The sequence below is a fragment of the Oratosquilla oratoria genome, chromosome 38 (assembly GCF_046742065.1).
Source record: "Oratosquilla oratoria isolate Oo_2021 chromosome 38, ASM4674206v1, whole genome shotgun sequence".
Taxonomy (NCBI): domain Eukaryota; kingdom Metazoa; phylum Arthropoda; class Malacostraca; order Stomatopoda; family Squillidae; genus Oratosquilla; species Oratosquilla oratoria.
The window spans coordinates 46,473,219-46,485,569 of record NC_134814.1 but is presented as its reverse complement, the minus strand read 5'-3'; the positions used below and the strand labels follow the sequence as shown (position 1 = coordinate 46,485,569).

The 12,351-nt window shown below is 38.3% G+C and overlaps 1 protein-coding gene across 1 annotated transcript in view; it reads right to left on the bottom strand.

Annotated features, from left to right (window-relative positions):
- Positions 1 to 228: 228 nt before the first annotated feature.
- LOC143019922 (uncharacterized) overlaps positions 229 to 12,351 on the bottom strand; it is a 33,735-nt gene continuing 21,612 nt past the window's right edge. Inside the window, exons 3-4 of the mRNA XM_076175898.1 lie at positions 4,671 to 5,148; positions 229 to 4,577 (exon numbers count right to left, since the gene is read on the bottom strand). Of these exons, the coding sequence (XP_076032013.1) occupies positions 4,357 to 4,577; positions 4,671 to 5,148 (699 nt within the window). The 3' untranslated portion in view covers positions 229 to 4,356. The remainder of the gene's footprint in view (positions 4,578 to 4,670; positions 5,149 to 12,351) is intronic.

Sequence of the window (12,351 nt, the reverse complement as noted above, 5' to 3'; positions counted from 1 at the left end):
TAGGAAGCATTTACAGTAAGCAACAAAAAAGATCCATCAATGCCTTTAACGTAAGATGATAATTTACGAGAAACTGGAGGGTCGCAGAAAGAAACGGATGTTATATTTGTGATCTACGCAAAAAAAAAAAAATACCCTTAGAAAAAGATATTCTCATTTCCGTTTTTTCATTATTATACAGTGTTATGTGTATGCATTTAAAGGACAATGATAAAAAAAATTCCTGGCTGATGTTTATTTTTTTTTCTTTACATGGTTATCAGGTCTATAATATTTTCACAATGGGTAATGCTGTTAACCAACATGAAGTTGCCACAGTGAAACAGAAATAACTCGATATCCGTCAATTACACTGACTGATAGAGGACGATTACTATATATAAAAATATTACATATACTGCATATAAAGGCTATAATACCCTTCATAAGAGGGTGGCCTGGTCAAAGCATAATATTATTTTCCTTAATTCTACGTGGGATGAGACAAAAAAAAAATATATATGCTCCTTGTCTCATTGTTCCAGTCCAGTTTGTCACCTATCACGATACGCAGGGAACACGTTGGCGGTATTCTTGTCTCCTGTCACAGTAAGAGTAATAGGAATGCCAAAGAAATCTAATAATCTCTAGTCATAAAAGAATAATGTGCGACTCTGGTCCGTAGGGAAGTCACTAAAGTATAAAAAATACTGACAGTTTAAAACTTAAGGAGCCAATGCCTTATATGGAGATACTAAAAATTCTTATTCTGTTTTCCAGAGCATGGGCATGATGAATTGGGGTAAGTAGATCATTTTTATATTGTCCATTTTGTATTTTTTGCTCTTCAGGCCACGTTTGGTTCACAAACTTAAAGCATTTTATTATCTTTTAATGATGAACGTGTTCTTCATTACTTCACCACCAAAGTTATATACTACTGAGTTATGAAAAAGGTGGAAGGGAAACAAGGGTTCAATTAAGAATATATTTGTGTTTCTGAATCACATTTCCCCACCTGCGTGGATGTTATTTCTTATATTAGTGTACAGCCGACCCTCGGCTATTCGCGGTTCGTCATCCGCTCCTTCAACCATCCGCGGATTTTTTTTTTTTCTTTTTTTTTGGGGGGGGGCCCTTAAAATTCAAAATATGGGTTATTTCCAGACATTCGCTGAAACTTACGTAGTTATAAAACGTAAGCGTTGGTTGGCTGAGACGGAACGGTTACTGGCGCGATTTTGCCCTTGTTAATTGCATTCAAATAATAAAACTGGCCGTAGAGGAAGTGAAATCCCAGACCATTAATGCTTGTTGGAAGAAGCTGTGGCTGAGGTTGCAAACGATCACAAGGGTTTACCTCCTGAAGAGATCAGAACTGCGGCAGTTACCACCTCTGTTAAATTGGCTAAGCTCCTTGGTGGCGAAGGTTTCGATAATCTAACAGAAGATGAGTTTGAAACCTTCATAGATGAACACTCTGTCCCATTAAACGATGATGACTTGGTTGAATTAATCAGGATAAATACGGAATAATCTGACAAAGAAGAAGAAGATGAGGAAGTTCAAGGTGAAGTTGGGCTTACGTTAGAGAGGCTAACCCATCTTCAGAGAAGAATTAAAAGTGTTCAGGCAGATTTGGAATCATGGGACCCTCACATGGTTCGTTCCATGAAGGCACAAAATAGCCTCGATCTTGCTATGGGCCCCTACTGGGACATGCTAAAGAACATGAAAAAGCAACGATCTCAATTGCCCATTACAGTGTTCTTCACCCCAAGTAAAAAGCCTGAAGCCCTAACTACACCCGACACTACGCACTCCGCCTCTGGAGAAACTTTTCCTCCTCCACCTTCTCCTCCGGTGTTTACTGAGCAGGAGTCTAAGGAAAATTAGAATCTCCTCAGCTTCCCTGTGCAGTTATATCATCGTCATTAATGAACTGCACAGGTAACATCATTTACAATCATTAGTCATCAATCATCATTCTTCAATCAAAACAAAGCTATCTCCAGGTGAGTAAACATTATACAATAAAATAACTTAATGTGCCCTGATACTTTATTTCGTACTGTATGTGTATGAACATGACAAAACACAACTTCTCGAATTAACATGGGGAGCGTATTACGATGTTTGGGAAGAGTTGGGCGTGTTTTGGGTCGGAATGGGACTATTGGGCGCTGCCGTTTGGTCACCATCTGACAGTTGGGCGTTGGCTGTTTTGGCGCCAGCCAAAGTTTATAGATTCTAATATTTTTATAAAACCGTAACATAGCTTTATTTAGTTCATTTGGGCGCCAGCCAAAGTTTATACATTCTAATCTTATGAAATCTTTTAAAAATCTCAAAACAATTAACGTAACAAAGCTTTATTTAGTTCATTTGGTAATTATGAGCAAGGCTTCTCAAGTACTCGACAGCATCCATGTTTTCAAATCTAAGAACAGTTTCATGTATTCTTCTGTCTGCATCTCTATACTTTTTTAGCTTCTGTGGTGGTTCATGACCGGCCAGTAATTTTTCATGATATGCATCTCTACCTTTCTGTACTTTACGCAGGCCATCAATTAATTTCCATATGGTGGGAGCATGCCAAGTTCGTAATTAAGTCGACGGTGGGTTGCCTTAGCATTATTGTTTGTGTGGTCTTCCCCATTTAGTGTTCTCTGATAAAGGTTCCAAATTTCAGAGAGAAATAGAGGAGTTTGTTTTCCAAACTAGTGAACCCCAGCCTAGCTAGATGTTTTTGCATATTTTGAGCTAAATGAAAAAAAAACATCCTTTTATTTGAACATCAGGGAAGGTTTCCTTCATAGCGCTGCTTGCAGCTTGTTCAAAATCGAAAACGATTGAACTGGGTTTCAAGTTTAGTTCTATTTCTTTCAATAACTCGAACATTTTCAAGTATAAGGTGTGTTGCTTGTTGGGCAAAGAGCATGAACTGTAGGGTGAACTCCTCCGTGTTTTATACGATGATTATATAAATCTGACAAAAGAGACTGGGAGCAATACTGATTGTGCCATCGGCAAACCGCATATCAGATGTCACTAAGTACTGTAGCCAGCTATGTCTTCCGAAGATTAATATCCGGTCGTGACATGGTCCTCTATCACACAGTAAACATTTTTCTTCCACTCCTGGCTTAGGGACATATATTCTGTAGCATTATGGCACAAACAATTGTAAGTCAGCTGGATTCGTGGGGGGCGTTTATTACTGAATTACACTTCCTCCGTGTTATTTTCCTCAAAGCAGACATATTAGGAATGTCAGCTAGACTAGACTGGGATATGTCTGTCAAACATTCATTAACAACTACAGTCGGTGATTCAAGGGTTTCCTATGCTCTCTTTTTTTATATTACTTTTCACAAGTGCAACCTCTACTTGTGCAGCACAGGCTTCATGCGAATGGCTGTTCAGCTATTTCACCCTCTCTCCAGCTTTAGTATGAAGCCGTGCTTTGCACTTTTTTCCCACACAACACTAATATTTCAACTCGCTGTCAGCTTAGCTTGTTTTGTCAAAGACGTATAGGAATCCGTTATGAGTAAAATTTTCTTTACCACGTTTCACTAATACCTTTTCAGTAAAAAAAAAATATATAGAAAGATGGTAAAAGAACGAACACTTGCGACAGCGCTGAGAGAGCTAACTCAACTGAGGCAGCCTAAGGACTGACGGACTCAACTCAAACGTCAATCGTTGGCAGGAACAAAAGCGCCCTCTGTATGTTCGAGTAACCTGAGCAAACAGCTAAACGAGCTAGTTTTCTGGTCTCTAAATATGCATAACATCTTTCAATCAATAACTGATATATTGTAATTTTGTATTGCTTTATAAAATGACAGATTTATAAAATAAAATTGATAAAAAAAAAAAAAAAGTTTTTGGCGCCAAAACAGCCGTCGCCAAATAGGCTTGCGCCAAAACAGCCGGCGTCCAAACGGCCGTGCCTAAACGATGCCCAAACGGCTGTGCCAAAACGTACCATACCCGTTTTGGGTGTAGCGTCAACTATCCGCGGTTTTTCAATATTCGCGGGGGTTCGTGGCCCATATCCCCCGCGAATATGGGGCGGGGCCGACTGTATACACTAGCTTGTAAAAAAAAAAAAAAAAATGTAGGGGTAAATGTCACCCAGTACTAAAGTGGGGGTTGAGGTAAACAAAATGGGCTTATCTTCGTCACTGCTAAAGGTAAAACACACACACACACACACACACACACACACACACACACGAACATCAGCATACACACACACGAGCACACGCACACACTGCTAAATGAAATAATCTGGCGAAAACCAGAATAAAATTACATGTGCCAAGTATATAGAGTGGATCTGCGTTCAGCTCTCCGAGGTAGGAAGATTCAGCGGCCGACAAAGGTTACCGTTTGCTTTGCGAAAGAAAACTGTGGGGCGCGGAAGTGGTTTGGAACGGCGCTCGTGTCCACCAACCCGGCCGAAGTGGCCGCCTGGGTGTGCACCGCATTCGCCAGAGGAAGGACAGAATTCTCTCCCCGGCCAGTCTTGATTTCGCTAGACAAATTTGAAGATCCAGCTGATTCAAGGGACAGCAATTTGCTGGAACCTGGAAAATATGAATATATGTTATAGTTTTTTACGCGCCATTAAAAATGTATTATTGATGTTACGAGTGATATCCAAGAATAAGTAAACTTACCGACATCGTTAAAGGAGAATGGATCTGTTTCAGGCACTAGCACCACTATCTCGTAGCATGTTTGTCCTGGTTTCCCAGCTCCCACCAGCTCACGAAACTCCTCAATGTAGGAGTACTGGGGCAAAGGTGTGTCCAGGGACTGCAGAAGCGCAGATTCCACGTGGACCGAGGGCATAAAGTACTCCGGTTCCAAATCCGGGTCCGGGAAGACAGAGAACTGTGAGACACTAGTGGACGCGTCGACTTCTTTCACACTGCTGTTGATTTTGGCGGCGCGCTCTCTCTGCATAGCACTTTCCACCGCATTCTGTATCAAGTGGAATGTAGTGAGGAACTGCTGTTTGGCTTTTGCTACCTCGGGGGTGTCCTGCACGGGCTGTGGGGCGACGCTGAAGGGCACTGAAGTGTTTACGAAGAAGGGGAACTGGGGGAGGCCGGATACTGCGCTCGCCAGTCCCAGGAGCACAAACGGGACCATCTGCAAGATACAAGACGGGTCTTACATGGTGATATAAGCAGAGGTGGGCGCGCGAACCTTTTTTTGGGTTCCGAATCCGAACCCGAATCTTCGCCGGTTTTGGGTTCCAAACCTCCGAATAGCGAACCCGATTTTCAAAATTTCGGTGCGAACATTTACTCCGAACATTTGTCTGCGAACCTCCGAATCTTTATGAAATAGCAAAGCGAACCTTAATTCCGATACCTTCCGAACATTTCCAAACCTAAATTTGAATCTAAATTTAAAGCTTTCCGATTAAAAAAAAGTGTTTTTTAAGATATCTACATTATTTATTAAACAAATTATTACTAGAAAAACAAATTATTAATACAAGACAGTGAAAAGTAAAAACAAAAGTTCACAAAACAAAACAGTAAAAACATTTAAAACAAAAATTCACAACACTTCAGTCTTCACTCTTCACAGATTCACTCTAACTTGTCGGCCCTCTCTCTCTCCCTCTTAACCAACTTCAAGTTTCCCTTCATGAAGGTCAGGTTCTCAAAGTTCAGATTGGTCAGAGAGGCTCGCTTTGGCCTCAAAATGTCCGAGCCGAAGCTGAAGAGCCGTTCAGCTGAGGCAGACGAGGGCAGGGGAGTGTTATATTTGATGAAACAGTTCACCCAGTGCTGCCTGTGCTCCTTGGGGAAGTTTGCCGGGGAGATCTTCATGATACTTGTGCCGAGAATGGCGCCCCAAGTGTCTACTTCCTTGCCGACCTCCTCCTCCAGGTTGGCCACCACCACAGGCTCCTCCTCGTCCTCAAGAAGGAAGTAGAGAGAAGCGATAAAGTAAAACACAATGGTAATGGTCAAAGGCGACTCTAGTTGTTACAGAAACATAGGCGTCACCACATCTGTATGCCGCGGAAAAGTTGAAAACCAATGTTTGGTCGTCTTCGTTTTTTTCGATTTTTTTTTTTTTTTTCCGGGATACGGAGGTTCGGATTCGCGAAAAAAAAGACGTTCCGAACCCGGAAGTCCGAATCTTTTTTGACGTCGGTCCGAATCCGAACCTCCGAACCCAAATCCGGGATTTTGCCGGTCCGAACAAATCCGCGGATAAAGGTTCGCGAACATTTGTTCGGAACGCCCACCTCTGGATATAAGGTATTCGTGTTCTGTGGGCAATAACCAACGCTTCTCTCCTTGGGGACAACATCGCACCGAAGAAATAGAATCATAGAGGTGGTGAAAGAAAACTTTAAGGAGGATAGCAGAATAGAGGGATGAAAAAAATTAAAAGTGATCAGCATCCTTTTTCAAGTGGAGATTAGTCCCAGATAAATAAGTTAACTAATTAACTAATTAATTGATGAATAAATAAATGAATGAGTAAATAAATGAATACATGAATGGATAAATAAATGAATAAAGAAAACAATGAATAAATCAATAAACGAATTAATAAATTAATGAACAAGTAAATAAACGAATAAATGAATATATGGATAAATGAATATACAAATAAATAGATAGATAACTGAATAGACAAATATATGAATAGATAAATAGATAACTAGATGAATAAGTTAATAGATACACAGATAAAAATTATGCGTAACTCAGACTCTGGGATGTCAGTGAAGCCTTCAGATATTTGATAAGCGGTGGATGAGTCACTTGAAGATAAAAAAGAATGGACGCTCGATACAAAAAAGAAAAAAAGAAAAAAAAAAGCGGACGCTTAATATTTGTGATGAGATAACGTCAATAGTGCCACAATGTCCCAGACTATTTTATTCATCGTGGTACAACCCTTGCGGTACCGAGGGAGCAGAGACTACACAACATACTACAGGATATATGTATATATATATATATATATATATATTTATTTATATATATATATATATATATGTATATATTTATATATATATATATACATATATATATATATATATATATATATATATATATATATATATTTTTTTTTTTTTTTTTTTTTTTTTTCTTTTACGTGGTGCCAGCAGTAACTCGTGGTATACTCGTGGTATTACGTCCTGCAAAAACACTTATGATAATAATGATACTACTATTACGACTATTACAATTATCATAATTATCAAATTGTCATTGTTATTATTGTTATAATGATAATGGTAGTAATAGTGATAATAGTAATAACAATAGCTTACAATCAAAGTATAATGCAATACTCTACTGATGTGAGACTTGGAAACTGACGAAGGTGATGGAGACTAAGCTAAGGAGTGTATTGAGGAGAATGGAGAGATCACTGGTGGGAAAAAGCTTAAAAGACAAGAGGCGGGCAAGTTGGGTGAGATAGTAGACGAGAAAGATATTGTGGAGGCTTTAAAGAGAGGAAGTTGCATTGGGCAGGTAAGTAACGAGCGAGGAGCGATCGAGCAAGTGTGTTGCTGAGTGGACGCCGCGAGATGGGAAGCATGTAAGAGGGAACCAGACAGAGGGTGGAGGGACGAGATGGAGAAGTTTGCAGAAATGATGTGGCAGAGATTAGAGCAGTCGTGTGAGTTATAAATTAGTGTGAAAGAAGCCTTTGCTCAGCAGTGGACTCAAAATGGACGATTTCTTGATGATAATAATAATAATAGTAGTAATAATAATAATAATAATGATAATGATAATAATGATAATAATTATAATAATAATAATAGTAATAAAAATTAATATTAATAATAATAATAATAATGACGATGATGATGATAGCAATAAAAAGAACAACAACAATAATAATAATAATGATAATAATAATAATGATAATCATAATAGTAATAATGATAATGATAATAAAAATAATAATAATAATAATAATAATAGTAATAATAATAATAGTAATAATAATAGTAATAATAGTAATAGTAATAGTGCTAATAATAATAATAATGATAATGATAGTAATAATAATGATAATAGTAATAATAATAATATTAAGATAATAATTATTAATAGTAATGATAATGATAATAATAATATTGATAAAAATAGTAATGATAATAATTATTAATAATGATGATAATTATGATAATAATAATAATAATAAGTAAATAATAATAATGATAATAATAATAATAATAATAATAAGTAATGATAATAATAACGATAATGATAATGATAATAATGAGAATGATAATGATAATGGTAATAATGATAATAACAATAATAATAATAATAATAATAATAATAATAATGATAATAATAATAATAATAATAATGATAATAATAATAATGATAGTAATAATAATAACAATAATAATGACAATAACAATAGTAATAATAATGATAATAATAATAATAATAATAATAATAATAATAATAATAATAGTAATAATAATAATAATAATAATAATAATAATAATAATAATAATAATAATAATAATAATAATAATAATAATAATAATAATAATAATAATAATAATAATAATAATAATAATAATAATGATAATGACAATAATAATAATAATAATAATAATAATAATAATAATAATAATGATCATGACAATAATAATAATAATAATAATAATAATAATAATAATAATAATAATAATAATAATAATAATAATAATAATGATAATAATAATAATAGTAATAATAATAATAATAATAATAATGATAATAGTAATAATAATAATGATAATAATAATAATAATAATAATAATAATAATAATAATAATAATAATAATAATAATAATAATAATAATAATAATAATAATAATAATAATAATAATAATAATAATAATAATGATAACAATGATAATAATAATAGTAACGATAACAATAATAATATGATCTGATGAGATGAGATGATGATGATGATGATGATGATGATGATGATGATGATGATGATGATGATGATGATGATGATGATGATGATGATGATGATGATGATGATGATGATGATGATGATGATGATGATGATGATGATGATGATGATGATGATGATGTAAGCAATAGTAATGTGAAGTCACTTTGCATTACTTAAAAAAAAAAAAGCTCCGATACTATTACTCCATATTGCATTTCGTCAAACTCCCTTTCGGTATTGCGCTAGATTTCCATAGATTAGGTTAGCATGGGTCAGGAAGTTTGGTTGAATAAGAATCGGGCAAAACACTTTGTCGAAATAGGAAATGATTCTTGAGAAATTCCGGGCTAGAAGACAAACACAAGATCCTGTTCTAAGCTGAATAAAATCGCATGGCGCCAGGAGAGGAACCCGTGGATCGTCGTACCAAATGGGTTAAGGAACAGTATTGCAAAGTTCGGGAATAAATCTATTGAGAACCTATGTATTCTATATGTTCTGACAATACGTAGCAAACAAGGCAGTAGTCAATACAGGGGTTCCCAAATTGGTAGATATCGACCCCCAGGGGTCGATGAGACCATCCAAGGGGTCAACAAAGAGCCAAGGGGTCAAAAGGGGGTCAGTAGATTGCTAGGGGGTCGATATCGACCCCCAGGGGTCTATGAAACCATCCAAAGGGTCGAAAGGGGGCCAGTAGATTGCTAGGGGGTCGATATCGACCCCCAGGGGTCTATGAAACCATCCAAAGGGTCGAAAGGGGGTCAATAAATTGCTAGGGGGTCGAAAGGGGTCACTAAATTACTATCAATTGAATCTAATAGAATTGAATTTGGCATTGAATCAATATATATGGAGTGCAGATAATGAAAAGAACACATAGCTCCAAATAACATTTACAAATGCCGAGGATAACACAAAAAGCATGTAAGCTTATTTCCACTGTGGTCCTCAGCTTATTCCTATTGTGGTCCTTGAAAGGCAGTCTTTAAAATTAAATGGTTAGCGTGAAATGATCCTGTTCTCTTCCCGTACTGAAAGAGTGAGAATAATCAACCAACAAATATCTAAACTTAAAGAAAAACCATGTCAGTTCACTCTGAGTCGAAAATCCTCCCCATTCTGTGTATGTAAGGAGAATCTCACATACACACAACCCCATCGTGAATGAACATCAAGATGACGAGCTTGTGTAATATTATTGGGTTGAATATTACTTATAGTAATGTAATAAGGAATACACATCACACTTAAAGCTATTGGTAAATTATATATATTTATTCTAAAACATTTATGTTTATGTATATGTGAAAGTGTCTGTGTCATTATTGGAACGCCGCGGCAAATCTGTCTCGTCTACCTTCGAAGAGGGGGAGCCTCGCGGCGGGACAAGGGCGACTCGAAATTTGTCCAGGAGGATTCTTCGAGAGACCCTAACGCAGCAACCATAAGGATCACTTTCATCTTGAGGGTGAAGACCGTCCAAACCTGGCGGTTAGTGGAACTACGGCCAGGCTCCTTCCAGGAGAAATCGAGGAAAAGAGATTAGCCTGGCCGCTGAAGAAGTTCCAGTCAAGGGGAGACGCGAGGAATACCCTCCCACCAGGAACAAGACGACCGCCCAGAACTGGCGCTCGGTCGAAGGAGGACCAGGCTTCTTCCAGGAGAACCCTAGGAAGAGGAAGATAAGCCTGGTCGACGTCGGAAAAGACGAGAAGGATGGAGGCCCAACCAAAAAGAGACGCACGGAAAGCCCGCCTTCCAGCATCAGGACAAGCATCCAGAACTGGAGGTCCGTGGAACTGGGTCCAGGCTCCATCCAGGAGAGCCCTAAGAAGAGTCTGGCCGACGACGGAGACGAAGAGAATGAGGGCGCCCAAGTTAAAAGAAGGCGCATAGAAGGCCCGCCCTCCGTCAGCAGCAGCACCCGTGGTGCCTGTGACTGGTGCGAGCCCATGACGGGGGTGATGGAGGGGCCTTTCTCTTTCTCGCCGGAGTGTTTGCCCACGCTCCTCTCCTTTTTTAATTCTTATTATCTTTTTTTTTTTAACGGAGCGTTCTTTTCCAAGTTCCCTCCGAAGTCGCCAGCGGAAGTCCCAACGACTACGACCCGCGGACTTCACAGCCCCTCAATCACCCTCGTCATGGGCTCGCACCAGTCACAGGCACCACGGGTGCTGCTGCTGACGGAGGGCGGGCCTTCTATGCGCCTTCTTTTAACTTGGGCGCCCTCATTCTCTTCGTCTCCGTCGTGGGGCAGCCTCGTCTTAGGGCTCTCCTGGATGGAGCCTGGACGCAGTTCCACGGACCTCCAGTTCTGGATGCTTGTCCTGATGCTGGAGGGCGGGCTTTCCGTGCGTCTCTTTTTCGTTGGGCCTCCATCCTTCTCGTCTTTTCCGACGTCGACCAGGCTTATCATCATCTTCCTAGGTGTTCTCCTGGAAGGAGCCTGGTCCTCCTTTGACCGAGCGCCAGTTGTGGGCGGTCGTCTTGTTCCTGGTGAGAGGGTCTTCCAAGCGTCATCCCTTGATTGGGACTTCTTCAGCGGCCAGGCTAATCTTTCTCTTCCTCGGTTTCTCCTGGAAGGAGCCTGGCCGTAGTTCCACTAACCGCCAGGTTCGGACGGTCTTGACCCTCAAGATGAAAGTGATCCTCATGGTTGCTGCCTTAGGGTCTCTCGAAGAATCCTCCTGGACAAACTTCGAGTCGCTCTTGTCCCACCGCGAGGCTTCCCCTCTTCGAAGACGGACGAGAGAGATTTGCAAAATTGTGCCGACCAAGACGGAAAGAACGAAAATGCGCTTCTCCAACTCCTGTCTTAATGTGCTACCATATACGATATATATGTATATTTACACACACACACACACACACACACACACACACACACACACACACACACACACACACACACACACACACACACATATATATATATATATATATATATATATATATATGTATATATATACAAACATACGTATATAGAAGAAGAAGAAAAAGAAGAAAAAAAAGGGGAAGAGGAAGAAAAGAAGAAGAAGAAGCAGAAGGAAAAAAAGAGGAAGATGAGGAAGAAGAAAAAGAGGAAGAGGAAAAACGGGAAAAGGAGGAAAAAAGAATAGAAGAAGAGAAAGAAGAAAAAGAAGAAAAAAAAATGACGCTTCCGATGACGTCACCCGTGCAATTGTAGATGAGTTTTTCAAAAGTGAATAGGATCGTCTGTTGTTAAAAAGAACAAAGATTTTTAAGCTGGTAAAGTGATTAAAAGGTTGATATAATTTAGAAGTATTTCAACAGCGGCATTGGGAAGGTAAATGAACAAGATATACTCTTATTAGAGAAAAACAGAGAGAGAGCAACATATATACATACATATGTGAGAGGGGATTTCTCACA